Here is a 27,685-nt window from a genome sequence, read left to right as displayed (position 1 = left end):
TGAGCACTGGGTCAATTTTCAGTCCATTTCACTATCCACTTATCTAACCCACGCTTTGCCTGCTTGTCTAGAGTGAGGTTATGGGAGATCATCAACTGCTCTCCTCTCATTCAGTAAGACACTCAGCTCATTGTAGAGGGCAACGAGGTTGGTCAAGCATGATTTTCACTTCATAAATCTATGCTAGGTACTCCCAGTCATCCTCTTGTCTTTCATTTACTTGGAAGTGCTTTCCAGGATGATTTTCCATGTCAGCTTCCCACGGAGTGAGATGAGGCTGATTGGCCCCCATTTTTTACTGCTCTTCCTGAGGATAGGACTGAAATTTGCTCTCTTCTGATCTTCAGAAAGCTCTGCCAACTGCCATGATCACTCAAAGATAATTCCAGAGTGGCCTTGCAATGATGCCAGCCAGTTCCCTTAGCACTCATGGATGCAACCTGTCAGGCTTCACACACCTAAATACATACAGTTTGTTTGCAAGCTCCCTAACCTGACCTCTTCCACCAAGGTTATTTACCTTGTCCCAGACTTTCCCACTGGTCTTAGTGCTATGGGATTCCTTAAGGCCAGTCTTACCAATAAAGACTGAGGTAAGGAAAGCAACAAGCACCTTCAGCCTTCTCCATGTCTGTTGTCACGTATTTCCCTGCCCCTTTCAGCAGGGGTGGTACCTTTATTTCCCTAGCCTTCCTTTTGCCATTATGTAATTGTAGAATCCCTTCTTCTTGCCCTTCACATCCCTTGCCAGATGCAACTCCAGAGGGGCCTTGGCTTTCCTTAACCCTATCCCTGTAAGAACGGAAAGCAACTCTATGCTCTGTTTGGGTTATCTGCCCCCATTTACACCATTTCTTCACTTTCTGTTTGGGCTTAGGAGCTCCTTGCTCATCCATGCAAGCCTCCTAACACCTTTACTTTACTTTCTACTTGTCAGGACAGGCCTTTGTTTAGGTCTTCCATGCAGATCTTTGACACAGAGACAAGGTAATTCCCCAAAGAAACACCTTTAGTAGCAGATAATAAACACAAACAAATTTGAACTTTGCAGTGAATACTTCTTCAGAACAACCAAAAAGTGCTGCTAGGGAAAAAGTTCTTTTTCAATCATATTGATAATAAATCGACACCAAAATAACAATACACAACACTCTTCATTAAGTGTTTTCTTTCTGAACTTCGTATATTTTTTTCCTGCTAATCTTCATTGTGCCAGCTGGTGTTTCAATATAATCTCATCCCATTTTTCATACTTCAATTTTCCCTTATGGGATGCTTTAGCAACAGGCTTTGACCGACTCTTTAAAGGAACACAGAAAGTAGCTTTTAGAAAAAAGTACTACAGAAATCAGTTGAAGTGCTTCTGCTGGGCAATAAAGCAGCTACTTACGTGATTTAAGAAAGGAATCTTACTCATTAAATATTGAATATCTACAGTGTTTATGCCTCCAAGTGTTTTAAGTGATGGCTTTAAAATAATGTAGTAAAGGCAAGATGAGTCAGGATCCATGCAACTTTTATTTTAATGATTAGACAAATACAGGAAAATTTGCAATAATCTATCAAAACCATATCTTATCAAGAACCGGAAAGGTGTTTAAAAAACATTCACATTCAATTCAGGTTATGTACAAACCAGTGTCTGTAAAAAAGAAAACAGCAAATACTTTGAGAGTAAAAGAATTCCATTCTAATTCCCGTTTCAACATTTCCAATGACCAAGCTACCACTGAGATGCAATCACAGTGCAGACATGTTCCACAGTCTACTAAACTTGCTTCAACAGCATTGCCAAAACTAATTTTTGAAATAAAACATTTTGATAAGTTTTGTTGTACCGTACCATCCACCCAAAAGTTACTTCTGCATATTTAATCCTTGACTGCACTAGTGGCAGAAGAGTTGTCATCTACAGGTCCAGAGTACATGTATCCGTATCTCCATAGGTACAGATATATATCTATATATCCAAGAAGCACCAGTCTCCTATGCCTGAAATAGCTTGTGTCTGCTCTGAACATTGAGAAGATCAGCCATTTTTTAGTGGAGCACAGCCCTTGATTATTTGGCTTAAAGAAGTGACCATCTACCCAGCCAGAACTATCCTGAATGTGTTGCAGTATCATGTGCTTACACCTTCAAGATGCACCTCACACAGATGGCACTGAATTTGAGTGTGACCACAGTAGCCATACATAGATATGACAGTATCATACGCTTTGCTGTAAGACCAGCTTCCGTGGGTCTCTTTTTCTTTGCCCTGGATTAAATCCCCCAATAGAAGAAAAAAAAAATAAAAAAAATAAAAAAGGAGAAACGGATGTGGCTGGATTTTAGGAAAATCTGTAATTTGTTATTATGTTTTCTCATTTATATATTTACTTGGAGCTCAGCCAAAAAAGGAGAATTATCATCGATGTAAGCTGAAAGGGGAGAGAAAGCTACCATGATATCCAGTTTCAAAGTATGAACACTGAAACAGTCACAGAGCAGTTACTGCCAGTCTGCTTGAGCACAAAGGAGACGAATCCAGCTACTAGGGTTACACAATAGTTCTTTCAGAGCTACAGTCTAATGTGCTGTCATTAACATACTAATTTAATAATAATAAAAACTCTCTCAAAAGTGCAGACTACTTATCAGAAGTCTTTCAGTTATAACAATCTAACCAAGATGAATCATGATCTCAAATTAGATCAGTGTTTCAAGACAAAGGAGAGAAATGTGACACAACCTTCACACTTGTGTAGCAACAACCCAAATGCAAACAAAAACTACTGTCAACCGAACCTTACATGGATCCAATTACTGAGACAATCTGTAGCTGCAAGATCTTATTTGAAACATAAGCTACTGTGATTTGGCTTAAGAGGGCAGATCTAGAAATGTAATATGGTTTCTGAAGGTCTACTAAGACCTGATAATAAGCAGTGTACATTAACGTACAGTTGCTCAGGCTCGAAAAACAATTTCCCTTCTGAATTTATTTTGAGATTCAAACACAAACTTGAACAGTTTCTGTGAATACAAATTTTATAGTCTCCACCACTCTACACTAGCTCAGAAATTAAAACTGCAGGATAACACAAGCAGCTCTGGGGAGTGGAAGACTGGCAATTTAGTGTTTGAAGGTTCTGAGCTCTTCCTTGGGTTGTACATCTGACATCCATTCAAATACATGAAAAGGCTTTTGTATATTTCTATAGATTCTAAAGCAACTTGTAATGGAGCTAGTGCTCCCATGGCGCATATTGAAGCCAAAAAAGAAACACGAGAAATGACTGCTGCTTTTAAGTAAGAACTCCTAACTGAGAGCTGGCTCAGAAACGCAAAGAAATGCCACTGATGCCAACTCGTAGCAAACCTGTTCTATACAATGAAACCACAGCTGGGATGTCCACAAAAATACACAAGGGAATTTTCTTAAATAGAATGCTCAGGAAAGGGACAAGTTAAAATGGTATAAAACCAACTCAAAGTCTCATTTAAAAAAACCTCCAAAACAACACAAAAAACAAACAAAAAAATGACAAAAAAACCCAAACAACCAACCTGTTTTAAGTCAGACTTCATTGCAGCAAAATATGGAACAGTGATATAAACTAGAAAACACAAACAAGTTTGACTTGAAAAGTCACTGTAAGCAATTTTGATATGGTTAGTTTATTAATGCTATCCACGACGAATCAGCACACAAATGAGATGAATAAGAGTACTTATTCAGATGAGACAAGACAATACATTTTATGGAAATATAAATGCTAACACTACAGTTAGCAAGTCATACTGGAAAAGAAACATACATTACCAAGGACAATCAAAGAAAGCCCTTCTTGGTTTTAAAGCAGATTTACACATCATAGCCTTTCTTCCTTTATTTGGGCAATGGTTGGTAAGCATCTTTGATGTTTCAGTCCTTTGAATTTATAGGCACTGAAACAAAACCCCAGGAAAAAAAGGTAAAAGGAGCTAGTGTCAGGATTTTGACAGTTGTTCTACTTGGCAAGGACTCCAGTATCAAGATGCAAGTAAAATGGAATGCCCATCCACTCCCTGTGCTTCCCAAGGAAAAAATTACTTGCACAGAGTAAGAGTCTATGGTAAAACCAACTTCATCTCACACAAGCCTCATTTTCACACAATTATTCATAAACAAGTTCTTCCAAATGAAGAAGACAACAGAGTTTATCAGTTTTAAGGTTTCAATAGATTCTTCTCCTTGTAAGAAGTTCAAAATCTGCTATCTTCTTTTCAGGGATACTGTCTTTCATTTCTCCAATCTTCAGTTCTTCATGGGAGATGTAATTAAAGTGAAGAAGGTCACAAATTTTGCTCCTTGGTAACATTTAGCAATGTCTCCCCTAACTTAAGTTTGCTCACCAATAAAGATACTGCATCAAAAAAAATCCCTGTCCAGCCTCAGGTGTTAAGACAGCTGAGTGACCAATACTTCAGGTCAACAGAACTCTAAACCACGTTTCTGATGATGAAGAATTTCAGTGATGCATTAGAAGTGCTTTTAATAGCACTCTGATATCTAGATCTGGCAAGCTAAACTTTATCTGGGATTGCTGCAAATGTCTACTTATTTCAGAAGAATTTCAGCAGAAGGAACATACAGCAATAATGCAGCCCATGCTGGTAGTGACTATTTTCAAACGCAGGGTTTGAAATGGTGTTCTAGCAAAACGATTTGCAAGAGCACAAAGAATAAGTCCTGAAATTGTTTTTTAATGTAGTTTATTAACCTTTTAAAATATAAGATCCAAATTAGGACCTTTTGATCTTCTAATGCCAAATAATTCAGTCCAAGTCTAAGCAGCTACATAAACTGGAGCAGGTGTACAGAAGGTGCACTCCATGCTTGAGAATACAAGTATTAAAACTGAGAGAGGCTCTGGTTCCAGTGTGGAAAAAAAAAGCGCTTTTACATTTACTAAACCAAATACACTCAGGCACAGAGGCAATGAAATCATGGAGCACTCTTAGAGTGACAGTACTTTCTCCCTTTGTCAAATTGCTACGAAGTCCTTTCTTGTTACACAAAGCAGAGTCAGGACTCTACTGTCAAAAAATCACTGCTGAAGAAGTCCAGACTGGGTTGTCTCTCTTCAAGCAGTTACAGGGACAAGTTCCATGTGATTCGTCAGCTTCCTCTGTTAACATCTAGGAAGTCCTGAGCACCCTTAATGCTGTGAAAACAATCAACCTGTGGTAAGAGATCACATTGCTGGTGGAAGCGTTAGCAATTTTCACACAGGTGGTCCTTACCAGAGACATGTATATCAGAAAACCTCTGATATAATAGCACCTGGTTTAGACTGGCCATCAGGAAGGAGCCACTTTCACACAGGAACATCCGTACGGTGCCCAGTGCAGCAGTTGTCTCAGGAAAAACAAAACAAACCGAAAACCACCATCGGAAGAAGTTGTAATGATTCAGGCTTGGAATCTTGAGTAATTAACTTCCATCTCACTTGAGAACTGAGGGAAAAATATTTTTCCTTCTCCCGGATTTGCTACAAATACCCATTCCAGCATCAAGTCTGCTAGATATAAAACTGATGGAACGCTAGCTGGTCCATAAAGGGTTGCACCAGGTTATCTGTAGCAAAGTAAAAAACTAGCCCGAAGGTTATGGAGATTGGAAGAGCTGGTAAGGCCTTCTTAAAGATGGCAAGAAGCAGAAGTGTAAGGCACAGACCCTGAGGGGGAGGAGAAAAAAAAAAAAAAAACAAAACACAAAAAACATACAGAGAAATTAGGGAACTCTGACAAGCAAAAGATTATATATATATACATATATATAAAAACATGAATCCCACAGAAATAAAAGATATAGTTTATGCCTTCCTAAACTAAAGGCTTAAGTGACAGATGTACAGCCAATGAAAACAACATCAGTTTTCAGTCTGGCCAACCAATAAACAAAATCGGAGACAAAATGTTGCAGTTATGACTTTGTCCCTGATGAACGACAGAAACTATTCCTATTATAATATTACATAATTACATACTCACAATTAATATGGCTACAAAACATGCTAAAGTTGTATTCCAGTCCCCACTTGCTGTTGCAGAGGCTTTGCCAACAAGGACGCTGTAGAAAATGAAGTCTCCTAAACCTAGCTTTACCCCTCCTGCAAAGTGAACACACGGCAGCATTAAGTATCAATCTACCAATATTACACATCAGTAACTGTCAAAGAATAATGCAGATTTACATTAACCATTAACAAGACTTGCTAAAAATAACATTTTATTTTCAATATTAGTACCACACTTGAATCAAGCAATAAACTCATCTGAAACAAGATGGCTTAGAAATACTACACTACTCAATTAATTCCTCCTATAATCAGAATTTTCCTATATTCCCAGTGTCCTGGACTTATAAATGCAATATATACAAACTCAGATATTTGTAATTATATTTGTGGAGGGGTGTCCATTTCATGTTGTCTTGTCATATTCAACAGAATATTGAAGAGCAATTCCTTTAAGCTGGCCGAGGGAGGGGAAAAGCAAATAAATCCTTTACAGATGATGTTTAATTTGCCAGTTAGAAACCTATATGCAGCAAAATATTCCACCGCCTTCCTAATTTTCCTACAGAACTCTTAAGAAGGTAGCTCTTAAAAGCACTTGTGTGTAATTACAAAGCATATAACAGAGGCAAAAACTCAACATACTTAGTCCAAGACATGAGGTTTAGGAAAATTCGTGATTTAACATCTTATTCTTTTAAAGACTAATCACCACCTTAGCAACAACTCTGCAAGCAAAATATTCAATTACTTCTGCAAGCACTACAAAATTTCCTGAATGCCAGTTCACTGTCTGAGCTTTTAGTACAAGATAATAACTAAGAAAGGCCAGCATCAGCTGATCAGCTGTTTTCATTTGGCCAATTGATTACTTTGTCACCTGACTACGGTCCAGCCCAAGTTTCACTTTAGAGTTCCAAGAGGAACTCAGAACATCAAAACAGAGGTATATACCTGGTTGAGCATTGGAAAAAAAAAAAAAAAAACAGGGAAAAAATGGATAAAAGAAAAATGACAACCCTACTCTCTTTCAACAGGCCTCCAATAAATGTCTAGAACAGTGCATTCATGAAAAGCTCGTAAGCATTAAAACACCCTTTAACTGCTGAAACATTGCTTTCTACAGAGTGGATAACGGTAGTTTAATCTTGAGACAAAAAAAAGGTAATAATTGCATTTACAGGGCCTATAATTCAAAAGAGGTGATACACAGCAGAACACTGCATGAAAAAGACAGAAATTAATGCAACTGACTGTATAATGGTCTGAAAACAGCTCATGCTATTAAAGTTTTGAGTCTGTGCATCAAATTAAAGAGCAATTTGGCCAATACTATGCACTTCTGTAGCAAACCCAGATGCTACCAAAAAGCAATGCAATCTATTTCTATGAAGCATATCAGGACTGATCATGAGCAGTGAGGATGGTCATGATCCTCAGCTTGCTATTAGCTCACAGCACGGTGTATCTGTGCAGCGAGGATGACTGAGACTGACTAGATTAAGATTTAGGAAGATTTTCAGACACAGTACTCCATACTCACGTTCTTCAGGGTCTTCACTTGTTTGAGAGTTGCTGGGCAGAGCCTGAACAGCAGCACGAGATTCAGGCGTTGATTCAATGGGTCCTATTCTATTGTCTCTTTGTTGCTGCCATTCCTGACTAAAGCCACCGTCATCTGCTTCAGCATCTTCATTCTGAGTCTGGCTTGCTGGAGCTCAAAGGAAGAAAAGCATTTAAGATCTCCTCCAAAAATCTGCATCTAAAACATGAAAATCTCTCCCCACATAAGATCACAGAAGAACGAGGAAAAAAGAGGTATGCCATAATATTTAGCAACATCTAACACTGTCACACACAATCACAAGACATCCTTACTTAGGATTTTAATACTTATTTGAACAATCAGGAGTCAATATGTGCTCTGCAGTCACAGCATCTACAAGCTCTAGTATTCAGGAGTACTTCCACGTAACAGCGGAAGTTCTGTGGTGGCCTGTTGGGGTAACTCTGCTATATATAAAAGGATGTAGAAGTTGTGAGTTGTTTAAAGTGAACATATTCCCAAAATGGCATTGTAACTCTTTGTGTAAACTTTTCTTCTTCCCAAGGTCCCTCACTATACTCTGGAATGTCCTGAGAGATACCTGAAAGTCTCCCTATTGGTTGTTAACCCTTTCTTGTAACTGGTTGGTTTGTAAGACCTCCTGGACTTGCACTCGTTACACTGTAATCTCCTCAAGAGGTATTTAAGCAATTACCAGAACAATAAACTCTCTGTCTGCCTGCCAGCTACTCCTCTCCTGTGGTCTCTGATCTCTGTCGGGGCCCTGGAGACCTCGTGGTGGGAGGGGGAGGGAGGGCACGCTTCCCCCCCCAAACCCGGAGGAAGGGGTAAAAGGAAAAGCCCTTTGCCTGGGGTTCTCCCTCCCCATCCACCTTCAACGTTCGTCAGTGGCCTTTCTTAAAGATCACAATTTAAGCAATAAACTCTCATCTAATATTTCAGTAGCTTGTTAAATCAATACTGAGAGCTTAATTTTCCAGTAAAATACAAAACTTTACTGAAAGTTACATATATGTAGATGCCTTCAAGCACGTTCAATTCAGAAACTCCACTCTGCTTTAATAGCACACATAAATAAACAAACCCCATGTTTTTAAACACTAGCTGCATAGCCAAGAGGGTTAGACACATTTATGTTTAATATAAATATGAATAGGTTTGTATTATACTATATCTTCCCAATTTGACAAACAACTAAGCTCTGTTAATAGCTGGTTATTGGGAATAATTTCGACACCAACACCGTGGAATCCAGATAAATGAATGCAACAACATTAACTGCACAATAAATGAGAAATTTTTGAAGTCTTGACAGATTCATCATTCCTAATTAGGTCCCCATGCTTTCACTTCTCTACAGCAACCAGGACACTTAAATTAAAAGACAAATATCCATAAACATGCATTCTAATAAAGTGACAACTATAATGGCTTGTCAAAGAAAAGCTCACCTTGTTTATTGTAAGTGGAGTTTTTGGAAGCTTTCCTTTGGGCTTCTGGATCTTCCTCAGCCATGTTTACTAGCCATATCATTGTTGCTATATTAAAAAAAACCAAAACACAACAGCATAGCTTATCATATCTTCCGATGTATGCAATTCTGAGATTGATGCTAACACTTTCTCATTTGCTGTGAGTTTTTTTGATACAACATTCTTTTCCAACAGGCACTTCTACTCTCAGTAAAGCACAGTAATATCTGGAACATAGCCAGTACCAACTACAACACACATTTACAGAGTTTGGTGAATAAAATTTTATTCCCACTAGATGTTGAAAAAAATGGCAACAGCTGTTGCCAGAGAAATTACTTCTGTATATGAGGCTCACTCTGAAAACCTGAATCAACAATTTCTTTACCTTTTTTTCATTAATCACTTCTTTTATTTGCAAATAAAAAGGTCTGTTACCACTGGAATTGAGTTATGTCAACTCAGAGGCAGCATCTGCATCAAAGTTAATTGTTCTCTGCCTCCACCATCATAAAATATTCTCCAATCTGGAGGTAACGACATATTGTCAAACTTAAATGGTGTACTTTAATTCAGGTTTGTGGTTTGTCAGCCTGAACCTCTCCTCTTGCAAAAGAGAATAACAGGCAGTTATACACAGAATAAGTAAACCACAGCATGAGTAACAGATAGAGAAACCTTTCTCTTTTCTCCACTGTCAGCTTGTCCCTGAAGTAGCCAGTCTATAGCATGTTTCCTGCTTCCAAATACAGGCCTGTCTAGTGCAACAGTAGCATAATGACTTATGATAAGCCTACTCCACTGTTTATCCATATGATTCCACCTAGCAATATGGAACTTCAAAAACAGTGGAATTATGTACTAATTGATACACAGGTCATAACAGCAAATTTAATTCAGTAAGTTATTTTTCACAGCTGCAGGGAGAAACAACATATCAAAAAAGACAATCCCTGGAGAAAATCGGCCTGTAAACAAATCTCTTCCTAGCAATTTCTCACATTCATTATAGTAATACACAGGTTATTTAAGCACTGAAACCTGATATATAATTTCTGAAAACAAGTCCTGCCTTTGAACAGGTTTAATACATAGCCTAGTGACATGTTACTTTGTCCAAAACAAGATCTGTTACCATTCTTCCCGTTTGTATTTTGTAACAAAATATACTGGGTTTTATCTTGAAGCATCTTCGTCAAATGATGAGTCAAATTTCTGAGTCAACAGTGAAAGCAAAACTGAGGCCCAAGTGAATGGACCAAGAATTCCAGCTGAAAAACATCTTATTAAAACACAGAAAAATTAAAAATCACTTCAGCTAAGTGGGTGATTGCAAGTTTAATGTACTTACAGGAGTAAATAAGTGCTGGAAAGAGAGTTTCATTTCTCTCTTGAGCTGTTTCAACTAGCATACGAAGAGGACCTTTAGGACATAGGACAGCAACCAAATCTGAAAGGAGGAGTGAACAGATCTTACATCACTGCAGACATACTTAAGTTTTTTTCTGTAACACAGAGACTCATAATAAACTAAAATGCACCCTGAACATAGGCTTCCAAGACAGTCACCAGCCACAATTTAGTATTGTACAGGAATACTTTTTAATATTCTCAGTTCTACAACCTATTTTACATATTACTTCAATATGTATAGTAATTTAAAAATACAATATTTCTCACTTAAGATATTATATTAACTGCAAATGAATCTGTCTATCTGTCAACTTGCAAGTAATTCAAGAAAGCTACTATTTAACTAATATCTTGGAAATACTCAAGCTTGCTTTCTATTATCAAAACTTCTTGTAACCTAAGCTTAATGCTAAAACAGATTTTAAGAGAACAGACAAGGCCTACATAACTTCTATGAAGTAGGCATATTTGGACAGAGAGCTCTAACATTGCTACTACCTTTTGCAGTTGTCCATTCACCATGTGTCTTTAAATTTATTTGACACTAAATCCTGACACCAAAAGGAACAGCTTACTTGTCAGGAGCTGTTATGTTGCACAGAGCAGGCCTTCTGCACCGGAGCTAACTGCCCTGGCACCACTGCTGGTCCCACTCAAGTAAAGAATTCTTGGTGTGGGGCCACAGGTTTTGAAACTTACATGCCTTTACTCAAAACAACTGCATTATGGCCTTGGAACTTCATCTCAAAAGTGATTCTGTTTTGCTGTCACTGAAGAAAGGCTGAAGGTTTGGAATACTCAGATTGTATTATACTCAGTCATACGAAGGGTGGAAGTGGGGATGGGGGATGGGAAGGTGTTCTCAATGTGCCTTGTGATTCACAAGCATACACACAAGGGACAACTTCCTTTCATTTGAAGAAAGAGGACACTTAAGGAGTACACTGAGGTATCAGAGCTAATCAAATCTTATTAACCCTGCACTTAACACTCACCAAATTCTCAGTCTTTATCATTAGCAGTGACTTTGAGAGTACACATCCATCACACTTACATGTTTCCAAGAAAATTCAAATTATGAGCACATCTTTACTTAGCTGTAATGTTTTAATTATGTTTAAGTAACTGAATTTTAGACTTGCCTGTGAATTAAATCAGTATTTGGGATAGTGATCTTCTTACCAAAAGTACCCAGTGCCCCCTACAGCTTTATTAAAAAAATACATCTAAGTTCTTCTCAGCCATCCTTCTGAAAAAGTGTAGTATGTGATGATTCTAACGATTTTCTTTCATTACAAAAAAAAAAGCTAAGGAAACAGATCTCACAACTATATCCTTCTAAATGCAAAATGACTTTGAGCAATGGAAATTGCCCTTAATCCTTCCTTGCTTCCTTCTCATTATATTATCAGGCAAGGATCAGGTTTTGTTTCTATGTCCACAAATTTGAGTAATTCATAGGTTGGGCATGTATGGGACTGTACACAAACAAGCTCCTAAATTCCTAAATTCTCAATGTATAAGAGGTTCCAAGGATTCTTGGGGAAAATGAGAAGCCGAAAACTGTCCCCCTTCATAGAAGAGATCAAAATAGCAATGTAGGTCTCATCTCCTCCTCTCTTGAATTACTTCAATTCTCTTCCCCAAAGAATGTAATGAGTCCAAGAAACATGAAGAAAAATTGCACCATACAGTCCCAAAAAGCCCTCAGCTGGAGGGATCTGATCTCAGTTTAGATCATGATCTTATTTCTGAAGTCTGTAATCACCTTACATGCTACTTTGGATGACATCCACACACACTCTTTATATTTTTTAAGGTCTAGTCAGACAAGTGGAAAAGTTATGGAATAGAAAAAATTCCTGCCATAGTACCCGTTATTATGCCTTGCCCCAAAACTTACCATACACTGAAATGACAGCCAGGATCAGCCACGCAGTCCATTCAGGAAGGTACTTAATGAACACCAAGGCCATGAGAGCACTTATCATAATGAGATACGCTTGCTGGAGCCGAAGTGGACCCTTCCAATGAATACAAATCATTCCCACAACACCAAAGTTCCAGATCATGAGTGCCACCGTAATGTAATCCATGGCAACATTATACGTCTTGAAAACCTCACTAAAAAAAATGAAAATAATATGGACTACTTTTGCTTAAAACAACAGAAACAAGATACAGATGTAAGATACATTCAGAATGTCTTTTAAAAAAATCTTCAGATTCAATTTAATGGCACAAATGTAAATTTCTCCCTCCAATTAGTATTTAACTATTCTTCACAATTGTGATATTTTTTCCAGTGTTTTCTTCACACCACCTCTCACTTCTCCTAAATGTTCTATTTCCTTGTCAATCAAAGCAGAAATTGACAGGAAAGGACATTATTGCAAAATCAGTAATTTTAATTATGCTCATAATTTATAAAAATCAGAATAATAGAAGGTTGTGAGGTTGTGAAGTTATTATGGATCTTTAAAGGCATGCAAACAGATCTCTTTCTATTTATGTGCTGCATGGAGAATACTTTGCTAAAAGTGTTATACGTGGTTATTCTATTTTGTTCCTCACCACAAAGTAAAAAGCTTTATTTTCAGATGAGCCATGTCACTGTCACACCAAATACTAAAAACTAATTAAGACCCTCAACATGTAAAACCAAAATAGACAAATATGTTGTCACTAAGTCACAGGTGACTTCACTGACACGGGGAAGAAATGGTTGTGATGGCTTTTTACAGATTCTGCTGCTACCAGATCATCAAGCCACCAAGAACCCTATAACTTGTATAGTATTTTCCTCCAGGAAATCTGTCTTCTGTAGCTGTCAGTTGACCTTTGAGAAGTACAGTGTTAACAAGATGTCTCTTACTGTCATCAAGTATAACTGGCCTACAAACTGCCCCCTCACTCACTGAACTTCTACAAAAGTGAGGCAGCAGGGACAGATACAGGAATTGCCTTGTACTTCAAGTCATTGTTAAACTACTGACTAAAAAAGGCATCACGGTTCATTTTTAGCAAAAATCAGTGACTGAAGGAACATCGTTTTCTCCTCCCCTCCCAAAGACCAAATTAAGTAAGCTTCTTCAGAGAGAAGTGTATTTGTCATCAAGTGGGATAAAAATATCCATGGGAGAGTAATTTCATAACATAAATCTAGATACAAACCCAGATCAGGTTGCTCATTTTACACAACACCAAACAATTATAGACAACTTTTCTTGATGTCTGGACAAAGCCATGCTTCTAAATTTCAAAAGAAAAATATATTTTGGTGTGACAGAAGATTCTTTTCAGCTGCCTCTTTCCCACTACTCCCAGGCAAAGAGCCTTTGCATATACAGCCCAGCATCAAAGCAATTTATTGCAATAGGTTACTCACAATCATTCTTAAGGTTCAAAGCCTAGTTCTAGAATAAATACATACATGAAGTGATAAAAGAAAAATAGCATATTAATGCTTTAGTTTACTTACCCCAGGTAGATGAATGAGAAAAAGAAAAGTAGTAAAAGAGAAGAAATGATAAGCCAGCCATGGATCACCTGAAAAAGAAGATAACGATACAGATATCAATACAGATGTTTTTAGACTTGCCATTTTAAAGTTCATATATATTAAAAATGCTTTTAAAGTTATTTTCCCTCTTGATTAAAGCAAGAGAATGATTTAAGAGATTTCTCTCTTTGGTTGTTGCTAAATTAATATTTATTGTATATTAATTGAAACTTACAAATTTTAGGTGCTCTACTTAGGGATTTTAGGTGCTCTGTGGTCTTTCAATAGAGGTTCTTCAGCTCTACTGAAAACTACTGTTTGCATATTTTTCAATCATTTTGATACCAGTGGCAATATAACATAGCAGAAATATCCAGAATTAACACAGATGGAAAACATGATTCATTTTTGTGCTGCTCTGATTCCAAACCATTTTCAGAATACGGTTACAGAAATAAATGCTGGAACCCAGAAAAGCCCTCAGTGCTTATCATCAGTGAACAACTACACAAGGATTTCTATATTCTCTATCAGCCATCTATACACACAATCTCCGATTTTGATATGAGAGTAGACATACATGCCCAACAATGTAATAAAAAAAAAGTTCAGTGTTGTACTCAGCAGGGACAAAGATTTAAAGCTGGAAATGACGGATGCTTAGACTTTGCACTGACAAAAATGCATACCACTCTTGTGGTATTTACCACGCAAAATTAAAAAGTAAGAATGAAGAGCCCTTTAACTCCAGTAAACTCTGAACTGAGAATTACAAATATATGTTCAAAGTCCCAGCACAGAATCTCATATATAAAACCTGACTCAGTATTGCAAATAGATAACCAGTCAGAAACAATATATAGAAATTAAAGCTGCATAAGGAATCATGCTTTGAACAGACGTGCTAAGTGGAAAATAAACTCGTTAAATTAGCTATACATGTACACCAGACTCAAAGTATTCAGAAACTGTTAAATAACTGTGTTATCTCTTTGTCCTCTTCTTAAACATGTGTAATAGAATACATCTCATGTTATAGTTCTTAAAATATTTTGCAATGGCTAATTTAAAAGCAAAGTCCATATGCACACAGACTAAAAGAATCACATCTATGTGATGCAACCAGGACTTCCTGGCAAATTAAGAATATGGCTATTACAGTTATTAATTTAGTCTAATGCTAAATGTTTCATAAGCATTTTAAAAATTATCAGCAATTTTTGAAACTTTCATTCTCGCCCTTCACACTGTCTTTCAAAACAGGTTCAAATTTAACCTTCAGCCTAACAAACCTGTAACCTAACTTCTAATCTCTCAGACTGGCTTTTGTCACTGTGTTCTCAAAAAGACTTAGGAATTTCCAGTATGTAATAAAGCATTGTGCCTGTAAAGATGCTGCAGGGAAACTGTCAAAGTACCTCTTGCAATATGGAAAATTGTCACCACTCAGAGCAAGTAGGAGAAAGAACCATACAAAAGCTGAAGATCAATATGTACCTGAAGCAGAACCCAATTTTCCAACAACTTGTGAAGCTACTAAGTAGTGACCTACGAACAGTAATTTTATCTGTAAAATTAGTTGAAAATGTTTAAAGAAAATGGCAAAGAAAGTTGTGTCATGACTTCTACCTGTAGTTCTTCTATTTGTAATATAAGCTCTTAAACTTTCTTATCACTCAAGAAAAAAAAGTGGATACTAATGTTTCATCCTAAAAAGCAGTAAAATGCTAACAGTGTCAAACACCAAGGCCATAGTCCAGCAAACTTTTATAAACACTTCGCATAACTACTGTCAACAGGGGGCAGTTTCAAGAGTTGACCTGAGCTGACATTTTACACAGACTTCTGTTTTATCCTCAGTATGCATCTCATTTACTGTAGCATTTTCCAGATCACCAGCCTCTTTTCATACCTGATGATTTTTCTGAAGTTATTTCTTCTAAGTTTTGGTCAGTGTTTTCCTAGCAGGTTAAACATTACATAACACAACATTAAAGAATTTTCATTCTTCATTTGATAACAACTTCAACATTAATTGACTGCTGGTACAGATTTGGCTTTGCCTCCTATAACCTGAATAAAAACTAAGGATGAACTGCAGAATGCAGATAATTAAAGTGAGCTACAGTAGTCAGACTTTGGCTAGGCAGACTAAACCAACGAAGAATGTAGAAAATAATAAATTAAAAAGAAAAAAACTAATCAAATATAATCCCTTTCAAAGATGTTGTTTCTGGTTAGATTTAGGCACTAGAATCAGGATCACGCTTAACATATACCATACAGGACGAACACAGGAAACTAACAACAGTGAAGATGAAGCATTTCCTTTCTTCAAGGGAGTTTTCAGATAAAAATCTTGTGAAGATAAGCATTTCATCACTACCGGATGGAGGCCTAATGTTCTGTCATTATAAATTTCATTCCCCATACTCTACATTCTACATATAGAACTGCATATTAAATAGAGTTCAATGGACAGACAACTGCATTTTACAGCATTCTGATATAGCAGCATAGAAATACTCTGTCGGAAAATCTAAAAATAATTATTTAATGTAATTAGGATACAATATAACTACAGGAAATATTTAGTATCTAATAATTCTAAGTTTTTTGCAGAACAATTATTTTTGCAAGGAGAAGATGCCCTGCTTTGTAAGGTCAAGAAGGATGCCAGAAATGTCAAAAGCTTAGTAAACACTACTTGATGCCTTCAGCACCTGAAGAGAAGCAATTGGCTACTAAGGAACCTAACGAAAGTACATTAGTTGACTTCAACAGAATGAAGAGAATTGGTAGTTCAACAGCAAAACTTTGTCAGTTCAGACTTAACAGCACACTGTGATAAAAGATAAGGTCCATACTTTAAAAATCACTATTCTAAGATGTATGCAGATTCAGGCAAAAATAATTTCCCCAGTCACTCCACAGATACTTTGTAAAGGGGTTTCACCCATAGACATGAAGACCAAAACCATTGTTCCTTCTTGAAAACAAAATGAAGTGAAGCAAAGCTTTGAATCCCACTGCCTGTTTTACAACTATGAAACAAATTCAAGGTCCTGTCTGCATATTGGGGACTTTTACTAGGCCAAACCTTATCAAAAGGGTCATTAAGACCAAAACAAACCAAGAATTTTCACACACAACTCCTCACAGACAAGTGACATTGCAATTATTTATGCTAAGCCTGGACTTGCTTAGATGACATCATTATATGATTGCAGCCTTTCACAAAAGATTCTTACGAGTCTCTGTGTTTGATATAAGAATATCACCTGGCATGTACAGCCATGCACACATCACACTGAAGGGAGACATCTCTACTGGGGACAGGGTGGGGAGAGGGCAGCCCTCAAAAAGCTCCTGAAGAGATTTTAAACTGCAGGTCCAGGCCTGTCCTTTGTATTTCTTGACCACAAAAAGATCTTTGTGCATGAACATTTCAAAAGAACAGAAAGTAATGTCACCTTAATTCTAACTGACAAAACAGATGGCAGTGTTAGCACTGGGCCTTTGCCCAGCTTTGTGTCAGGGGAACAGAAGCCACAGAACCGAAACAGTGAATCCAATCATGAATTCTGCTCACTCATTCTTGATAGCCTTTCATTTTGTTCTATTCTCTAAATAATCCATATTAATACATAAAACTAGCACAACTACTTACCTTGTAGCATCTGTATTTGTAAAGCACAACCAGGAGTATGGTCATGACGATGATAACGCTGATCATTATTGCCGCGTTGAGAATTGAATTCAGGGCTCTCTGTCCTACTGTCTCTGTCTCTTCTGTGAAAGGAGTGTAGATGCTACAACAACAAAGAGTCAACTGAAATCACACTGAATGCACAGATGTTTTTGATACATGAGGCCAACATCAAACAAAATTGCAGTAATCTTTCAATTCAGAACTCTAAAGTTATTTTCTACTAAGGCAAAATTTGAAAAATGGCATAGTATCATATTAGGCGAGTTTTAATTAAAAAAAAAAAAATCCTTACAGTACTTGCCTTTCCTACATTCTTAGATCACTACTATTTCCTGCTTTGAAAAGCAAACAAAGCCCAGAACTGCCCCGTTTGATATGGCTACTCCCATGTCATGTGTCCTTCCCACTCTCCCATGTCATCGCTCATGCTCCAGTCAGGGCAGCTGGAGTTTCAACAGCGTGCCACCTAGGGATTCACCACAGAGGGCTCCCCTGTGACTTCAACAAAACCAGGTAAGAGCTCAGCTCACTCTTTCCCTAAAGAAATACAAACCCCTGGCGAAACTACTTCACTGCGAAAAGGGAAGGCAAGGCAGGAAGAAAACAGTTATCATACATAAAATCTCAAAAAAAATTTTCTTTGATCAACAACTTTTAAAGTGAAGAAAAACATTGTGTTTTATTGAAACATTTTATGACACACTTATATTATACAAACATTTCAAAACCAAACACACTTCGAATCATTTTATCTAAACGTTTTCACAGTGGAACATTTAGATTGATTTTTTAAGGTCCATTCCAACCTCTTAATGTTCTATGATTTGCTGCAGTTTCTGACAGGTTCGGTGTTCTTCCTTCATCTCCTTTCTCTCATATCAGCTTTCACTAAAATTGACTTTTTTTTTTTCCTAACATTAGTATTTTACCAAAATCCCTCCAAAATTTTACATGGTCAACTGCCAGGAAAGTTTCTGTAACTACACCAAAAGTGAACCACATAAAGTTATATTCCCCTTGCATTTGAATTTTTGTATCAAACAGCATGGGCAAAACAGAACTTGGCACATATGTTATTTCATTTAAACTAGTAGTTTTGTTCCTTTTCCAAAACTTTTGTATTCTAGCAGAGTACAACTGAAATGGCTTTGGCTTAGAATTATTTTATAAATACCACAGGGCATGATGTGTTATTAAAATGAGGACTAGGACCTGAATGAAGCAGTGACAATCAAGATATCCCCAATGATCACCAGACAGACAACAAATGTCAATAGTACCATGAGCATAAGAGTCTGGTCTCTGGAGGGTATAAAACAAAACTATCTTTGGGTTGGAGAAGGGGAAAAGGGAGGCAAGAATTAGACTCTCGAAGAAATGGAGTTTAAAGAAAATTATCTGAGTCCGTTGAAAAGATATGGGAAAAAATTGATACATACAGCTGTCCATCCTTGCGTGTATAAAAGCTGACAGACTTGATAGTTGCCACAACGACCACCATGCAAAGCGTGACAGGTACAAACAACATAATGACATGTTTTGCCCCATATTTCAGTGTCAGCTCTTCATCTTCTTCTTCATCTTGCTCCACCACTTGCTGAATGTTGTTTTGTGGCTGCCCATTGGTCTCAGACTCGGGACGGTCATTTCTTCTGCGCTCGTTATGATCATGGCGACGCCTTTCACTGTTGTCATTCTGCAATACATGAAAGCCAGTTTCCTCAGCAACTCTCCACAATCATTCTTGTACACTAAGCTAAACACGACCTTGAGGAGGAAACATGTAAGGTAATATTTACTGTCAAGGACACGTGCCACAGCAGGGACTTAACCAGCAGTAATTAACTGCATCACATAGTTATCAAAAGAATGGGAGCACAGGGTTAGAAACACCTACATTAAAAACATCAACAAGTGAAAGAAGGCTGGTTGCATTTAACAGCCTATGTCACCTTTCCTTTAAACAGAATTTTAAAGCTGAATAAAGACAGACAGATTTTTCCCTTGGTTCAACTACAGCTGAGACAAGGGTGCATGACAGTAGAATGCCCATAGCTTGACAAGAATTAACTGCATCAATTCCTAAGAATAATGCCAAACAGACATTTATGATCCCCTCTCCATGAAAATCCCAAGAAAATGTCGACTTTCTTTACTATGTTACTCCCACTACAGTATACTAAGTAGAATATATATTAAAATGGAGCCTCGTGAGGTATTGTGTTCCCACCTTTTTAACAAAAAGAATGACACATAAATGGTGATCAAGCTCAGGTAATTCTCAGTCTTTACACTGAGATTTGATCCCAAAGTTTTACTGTGATGAATTAAACATACAGATTCTTTCTCTCCCAAGGATACTACAGCCACATCCTTCCACTGACATTGAAGAAATTCCACCACTCTTGTCAACAAATATGAAAGAGCTGCCTACCCTGCCTACTAGTGCTACATGAAACATCAAGGGTATAATTCAAACACAAAGACAGTGGTAAACTTTCAATGGAAGCAAAAGCACAAACTAGGAATATCACCTATAAGTAAATGATCAGGCCTGGCGTCACAAATCTTTTGCACCCTCTTCAAGAAGCCCTACGAGCAGGGGACATTCACCTTTTATATGTTGTGTGCACATAGAGAACACAACAGGAGAGTGAGCTATGCTTCACTTGTTCTGGACTACAAAGAAACAAAACCATTACCAGACACTCTAAACAAGCACTAAATGCAACAGTTTATACAGACTAACCATTTTTTTAGTGTATTACCATGCCCAAAGTCAATGCTGTACTATTCAAACTCAAGAGGTTTAATACAAGAGATAAAACACATAGATTTTTGTTTCCTTATAAAATGGAACTCATTTCTTCAGAATTACTTAATCTAAACCATTCCTATTTGAATAATAGAAGATACCTTTTGCAATACCTTTAAAATATCAGTCAGTTTTAGTAAAATTGATCTAGACATAAGATAGGGCATTGAAAATAACCTCATAAATTTCTCCTTTTGTATTCTTACTCACATAGTTTGTTCATTAAACATGCAGGGTGTTAAAGTTTAATTACCTGTTCTCAGTAGCATTTCCAAACATAACTGCTGACTTGTATCTCAGTAATTCACCACAGTTTTTTGATAAATCAGTAGTAATTTTGGAAATTCTTTATACAGAATTTTCACAGCCCACACTTCAGAAAAGATCTCAAGTATACACTCAGAACTCATAGTAGGGTTTTTAAAAGCACTTAAATGATTAAGGAACACAAGTCCCTGGACTTTGAACTGCAAATACTGACACTGCTAAAACCCTGGTTGAAGCTTTACAGCTTCCCCAAGTCACGAAAAATTTACTTTTAAAGAACAGTACAAAGTAACAATGTACTCAAAATGCTATGCCTATTTATTCCTTTTTTGTGGTATCCTCAGGATCAAGTTCAGCAGAGTTTCAAGATCTGTCCTCTAAGAAAATTTGTTTTATTTTTCAAAGAGGAAACTGAATATAAGAAGAGAAAAAAACCCCAACCGTATCTAAATTAAACAATGAAAACTAGGAGGCAACAAGATTTTTTGAGTTAAGGTTTTAACCTTAATTTGAATTTAGTATCATTAACTTAAAATATGTCCTGAAAAACATCTTGAGTTCAATATTATTTCTTACTAAATGAAAGATTTGTTATAAATCACTTGGTATCTTATGTAAAGTCCTCACATACAATTACTGAAAGTCAGAAATGGGAATATGGGAAGATGCAAATAAAGAGATCATGTTTAATAAATCTGAAATGTGGCTGCAACTGAACCTCTTTCTGAACAGATCATAGCCCATATGTAACATTTTTCACTTTGATAGTAAAATACTCCGTTTCTCTCAGTCTACAAGACAACAATAAACTTAACTGTCTAAATTAACTGCCTAAGATGATCATAATGTGACAGTGGAGATAAAGAGAGCCTTGGAACACTGCACAAGCAAAGCAAACTGAGTATCTAGCTTTCTGCACACTTGCAGAATGTGTTGCTCTTTCTCTGCTGTACTAGCAGTCTTGCCTGAGGCAGCACTTATCCCACCTTCGGAGCAGAAATATAAAAAATACAATAAAAATCTACAGCTTTGGAGAGCAAACACAAAACCAGCCTGATTAAATAGTGCACCACTACAAAAAAATTGCAAAATTAAACATAAAAACTGAAGAAATTAGACCAATATAAGCCATTTTACTCCCTTCACTAGTTAGGAACAAAGACGCAATCACAAAACGCCTTTACATACAAAACGCCTTTACATACTAAAATACAGTGCATGAAAACCACATCAGCATCAAGCAAGAGATATACGAGTTATTCTCTCATTTGCAGTTAAAGCTAGAAAATAAGTTGTCCTTTCAGGCTACTAAAGTTAGCTAAACGTGACATGCGCGTGCCCCACTTCTTAAAAGAACAAAGTGCACTTATATCCTACCTGATCAGTATTAAACAGAGCAGAGGCCATGGACTCTTGCTGAAGTGGAAGCAAAGGAACAGACTCTTCACTGTCCTCAGACATAGTTAAAAGTGAAAATTCTGAAGCTAAAAAGTCAGTAACACCTGTTGTAACACCGTAAGCAAATGTAAGTTACGAACTACGCGCTTTCAGGTGAATAAACAATATCAAAAGCAAATGCTAATGGTTTTTTTTGTCCTATCAGGAAAATAGTTAATAGCAAACCCAGACCAATGCCCCTGAACCAAGAGATAAAAACCTAGCATATTTGATAAGAAGTTTTTAGTTATCATATCCAGATTTATACATCAGGAGCAGACCACCATGCCTGACAGTGGGTGCGGACTTCATCAGGTCTTGCATACAACCACTGATGTTTAAAGGTCACTATACAGTGACAGATATTGAAGACTGGGGTGAACTCTTTGTCTGTGACTAAAAGAAGAGATGGCAAATTACAGCACTCAGTGATTTCACATGCTGACTGTTAGCCATAAAAGCTAGATAGATAAGCAAGAGAGGACTTTTGTACGTATGTACAAAACCAAAGTAGATGTGTATAGGGGAGAAAAATCATTACAACTAAGTATCAAAATTACAGAGTTACTTAAATATGGAAAGATAAAGCAGAAGTAGCAGCTATTCATCAGTACAGTCTGTTAGTAAGAAGAAAATAGAACCCATTGCTGGTAAGGAGCATCACCAAGTTATCTGTAAGGGTGGTGAGCCCACAGCCTATCACTGAGCTCTGCCTTTTTAATCTGGTAGAAGCATTCAATAAAAATTAATCTCTCACCTGTCCAAGAGGAAATCTTTTTCATTCCCTCTGAAGTAAAAGCAGAAAGGATGCAGTAGGAAAGTTTCCCACTTTTCTGTTTTTATTAGCAGTTTCCATAACCAGTAAGATCTTAAGTCAAACTGACTTCTTAATTTAAAAATTATTTTTCAAATGTTTTGTATTTTTACTGCTATAGTATGATGCTGATCTGAGATGAAGACAAGGATTTTTCAAAATTCTACTTAAACTGCTGTATTGTATAAAAGAGTTGGAGTAGGGATCAGAATATTCTCTTGAATATTCTGCCATAAACATGGCTACAAGTGGCCCAGACTCACAAGAGCATTTCTGTATCAAAGGAAACCTGATATTCAAGAGCTACAGCAGGAACAAAGAACACAGCATGACAAATCCAAGAGCCTGAGCACCACACCCAGGCAGATCATCTGTACTTGCTCTTACCAAAACACATATAGTACAATGGGTATAGTTTTAGCAACAAGTATGTACGTAGGTCTTATAAAGCAATCATATAAAACTGCATGGTTTGAGTTCACCCCCTCTCCCTCCCAACCCAAAACCTCAAGAACTCTGAGAGCACCTTGACAATTATTCAGAGTAAGACAAGACAGAGCTGCTCTTCCTGTATAGGAACAGTCCTCCAGTAATAACAAGAAAACCCAGGCTTCAAGCTCTACCTGGACTAAAATTAACTCTGTGACTGAGAAACCTGTGAACCAAGTAGACCACAGCCAGGCTAGATCAAGAGAGCTCACTAAATCCTCTAAAGGTCAGTGTTTGACACCAGAGTGTCCCACCCCGTTCTTTTTTTTTTTGTTTGTTTTTGGTTTTTTTTTTTTTTGATGGCTTAGTCACTCCAACACCAGTTTAAACTTGGGGAAGTCTTATCTGTACATAAAAATGAGTTTAGAAAATCAGATATTTTGCAGCATATTTTTTTTGGCACTCCTTATCACCACAACAGTTCAGATAGACAAAATTAATCCCAACAAATTATTCGCCTCTATTTAACTGCTACCAGATAATAAAATTGTTTGTTACATACGGTGTTGCTGAGGTGGGTATCAGGGAAGTTTTCTGTCAGCTGCCCATGCTGAAACTGGGGTAAATGCGCAGACAGCTCTGTCATTGGAGCAGTCCTCTGTAAATCACTTATTTCCACACAAAACAGATCTTTCCTCTTGAGACGCTGAAAGAAAAAGAATGTGTAAAAAACCTTTGCTCTTAATATGACCAGGGTCACCCTCCCCTCTCTACCCCAGTTCTTAGAGTTCACATAGACCAAAGACAACCATTTTTTATCCAATGAAGACACCAAACTGCACTGCATCTATTAGGAGCTCATAATAGGGACTTTCCAGAAAAGAGCCTCTAGGTATTATCAAATTAGTTCATCAGCCACAAAAATCAGCCAGCAACAAACTAATCATTTTAAACAGTTCTCCATTCCTTCTTGTGCAATAAATGAGAAGCACTGCACACTTGCTCAGAGCACAACTTCCATGTTTTTACCTCAGAAGAGTACAATTGCTGCAAGTTGTTTGGTTTTGTATTGCTGACAAGATCAAGGCTCATTTTCAAGTAAGGATGACTCAGTTACACTTGGGTAATTTAAAATCTACATATAACCATAATACTGTAATGTTCTAAGAGTGACATAGTGCTACACAAGATGGTATTTCAGCTGAGCCTTGAGAACTAACGTGCATTCAGTCCCCCATAGGTTTTATGCACCAGCTACATCTACATAAACATGCCACATATATGCAACAGCTTTATACATTCTTCCATAAAAAAGTCAGATGCTAACATTTTCGTATGCAAACATTAATAAACTATGTGCTCCATAACAATAGAGGACAAAGCAATAAAGGAGAAAGAGGAAATCTGACCTAAGTTTTAGAAAAAAACCCGTAATTTTAAGAGACAAAGAGTAAGCCTAGATAAATCACAGGCTTTGTTACACAAATAATAAATAATGAATAAACCTTAAGGGTGGAGTGCCAGTCTAGCCCAAGTGGCTCTTGCTCCTACCTTGTGCCAACTCCAGCACTCATCAGTCCTCTTAACAGTAGATTTTACCCACTGAAATGGAAGAAAACAAATCCAGGAAAAAAAACCAAGAATTTTTTCTGCTGTTTTAGTATACTCAGCTAACATACGGAGGGATCTTGAAAAACTCTTGTGATAGAGGACATCACAAAGCCTTTCATTTTGGCAGCAGAAAGACACAAGTTCAACAAGACAGCATCTTAGAGAGAGCGTAAAGCCTATTTTCATACATGTGACCATATTTACAATTTACAAATAAATACAAATCTAACAAGACTAGGGCACAGTGCTTGCTAACTTCAGCAGCTAACTTAGTGTATCTTCCACTAAAGACCCATCAGGAAGCAATATCAATTAAAAAAGGTCTAGTGGGAACATGCAAACTCTTTGGAAAAAGGAAGACAATGTAGTATTCACCAGAATAGCTCCCTTCCACATTTGTCATTAAATGTGGAATTTAACTAATTAAAAATATAATTTAAATGTAAGATTAGACGAAAATAAATAAGAATTCTGTTGCTCAAAGTTTTGCTCTAATTCTTTGGTAGGGTTACAGAATATAAACTATGTTTTTTTTAAGGATGCTATCGGTAGAAATTCTCAGTGACAGGTCAAACACAGCTAAAAAAGTTGGGAATTTTTATCCACATGCGGAATAGCAGAATGAGATTTTTCACATCGCTGCATGTCAATATTCTAATTAAATCACAGGAGAGAAAAACAAAACTTAACACCAGTTACAAAATCCTACTTAAAGATTGGTAAAGCAAACCACACAAACTCACCAAACAACAAAAATCTCAGCTACTAAGGAGCAGAGAGACTTTGAAGACAGGGAGGAGTAACTGACAGAAGAATTGCACCAAAACTTGAATGACAGACCTCAAAATTTATGGTTTGTTAAAACAATTCCTTTCGAAAGCTCAAGAAGTCAGAAAACGGATTCAACATTCAACGGATTCCGAACTTTATTTTACATTTCTAAATAAACAAACACTCTCACGTTTGAAACATAATTATGAATGAATGAAATCTACAAATGAACTGTGAATAAACAGACACTAAAGTATTGTTTTAACTGAAAAGGGACTCACCAAAACATTTTTTTTCCTAATGAAGCTGTTAGCATTAAAATAGCCTGTCTAAAAAAGTTCTTCCTTGCTTCCTTCAGGCTTTCCTAGGTCATAACAACAGGATTACAACCTTCGTTGTCATGCGCTTACATTTAGCCTAATAAGCAGAGGTAACACACATAATAAGCAGAGGCGACACTCACGGTAAGCTCCTCTTTACTTACAAGAAAAAGTAAAGCAAGTATCGGTCAGACACAAACGCGGCACGGTTAACCCGTGCTTTACCTCTCAAATGAACAGCAAGAACAGCTGCGGCCGCTCTGGGGGCACCCCCGCAGTCCCCACCCTCAGCGCTGCCCAGGCCGGAGCCGTCTCGTTCCAGCCGGGGCCGGCCCGGCGCGGGGTCCCAGCTCCTGGGAGGCGCCTGCGGCGCTTGGGGGTGCGGGTCAGACCGTGCCCAACCCCGCCCGGCGTCACCAGCTGCCCCGGCCCGCCGCAGCCTCACCGACTCTGGAAGGGAGAGGGGGCAGGGAAACGCCCCGGCCCGCAGGAGTGCGCGCAGGGCTCGCCCCAACACCTGGCCCGGCCCGGCCCGGCCCGCCCCCACTGCCCGGCCCGCGGGCACCGCGCCTCGCCCGCCCCGCCCGGCCCCCGGCGCACAGACGGACCTGCCCCGCGCCCCTTCCCGGGTTCCGCCACCGGCTCCGCCGCCGCAGCCCGGCCCGGCCCCGCCCGCTTCCGGCCGCCGCCACCTCACTTCCACGGGCGGCGCGGCGCGGCAGCGGCCCCGGCCCGGGGCGGGCCCCGCACACACCGGCCCCGGGAGCGCCGCTGAGAGCTTTGCCGCCACCACGGCGCGGAGCCGAGACACGTGGGTGGGGACTGAAGAAAGGTACCAGTGATGAGAGGCTGGCTGGGCACGGAGAGCGAGCAATCTTTGAAATTCCAGCCACAGGAGTCTCGCAAAGGAAATCTAACTTGTCCTGTTTAACCTGGTACCAAATAGAGGAGCATTATGAGAAAATACACTTCGCGGTTGAATTCAGGTCATATATATGCTAGTAACCCTGTTTTAAAATGGTCCCACAAGAAGGCATTATGAAAATAACTTGAAGGGATAGTTATATTTCAAAATGCCAACGCTGAAACTTAAAAGTAAACATGTTATCTTTTCAAGAAGCCTCTAAGTAGACCTGTGACTTGCTTGTGGAAGAAACAAAGTCAATTTCAAACTTGAAACTTACCTTACTATCCATATTTGAAGCGTAGTCCACAACTCCCCTTTAAGTGTGTAATCACTTGGGTTACTAACATATAGTAAATGTAATCATTCTCAACATAAAAAATGTGAAATCTCTGAGGGACTGTGTAATTCTGCATGCTTAAAACAATGTTGTATTTCAGTATTTGACTAGGCTAGAGGAAGATCTGTGGTAAACTGAACTGGCACAGAACTGTTGCGCCTAAAAGGTTTGATGTAAGCATTGCAACACAAGTATCAACTTTCAGTAGGTCCTATGCATATGAAATGCATTTAAAAGAAGCCATTTTCAGACTGAAAGTGATAT

General features: G+C 38.0%; 1 protein-coding gene across 10 annotated transcripts; it reads right to left on the bottom strand.

Annotated features, from left to right (window-relative positions):
• Positions 1–1,499: 1,499 nt before the first annotated feature.
• PSEN1 (presenilin 1) lies at positions 1,500–26,883 on the bottom strand. 10 transcript variants are annotated; one of them, XM_050336842.1, is made up of 13 exons: positions 26,786–26,846; positions 26,139–26,274; positions 25,027–25,077; positions 24,038–24,181; positions 19,153–19,409; positions 17,672–17,813; positions 13,981–14,048; positions 12,403–12,623; positions 10,438–10,536; positions 9,066–9,152; positions 7,591–7,764; positions 6,022–6,140; positions 1,500–5,705 (listed from the first exon to the last, which is right to left on the bottom strand). In XM_050336842.1, the coding sequence occupies exons 4-13, from the start codon at positions 24,119–24,121 to the stop codon at positions 5,550–5,552; spliced, it is 1,407 nt and encodes a 468-aa protein (XP_050192799.1). In that variant the 5' UTR covers positions 24,122–24,181; positions 25,027–25,077; positions 26,139–26,274; positions 26,786–26,846; the 3' UTR covers positions 1,500–5,549. The 10 variants fall into 10 exon arrangements, with proteins under 10 accessions (XP_050192799.1, XP_050192800.1, XP_050192798.1 ...); XM_050336843.1 differs by lacking the exon at positions 25,027–25,077; XM_050336841.1 differs by lacking the exon at positions 26,786–26,846 and having other exon boundaries at positions 26,139–26,370.
• Between the last annotated feature and the right edge of the window lie 802 nt (positions 26,884–27,685).

This window comes from Myiozetetes cayanensis, unplaced genomic scaffold (assembly GCF_022539395.1).
Source record: "Myiozetetes cayanensis isolate MyiCay16 unplaced genomic scaffold, myiCay2020 scf6-25, whole genome shotgun sequence".
NCBI lineage: Eukaryota > Metazoa > Chordata > Aves > Passeriformes > Tyrannidae > Myiozetetes > Myiozetetes cayanensis.
This window is presented reverse-complemented; position numbering and strand designations above follow the sequence as displayed.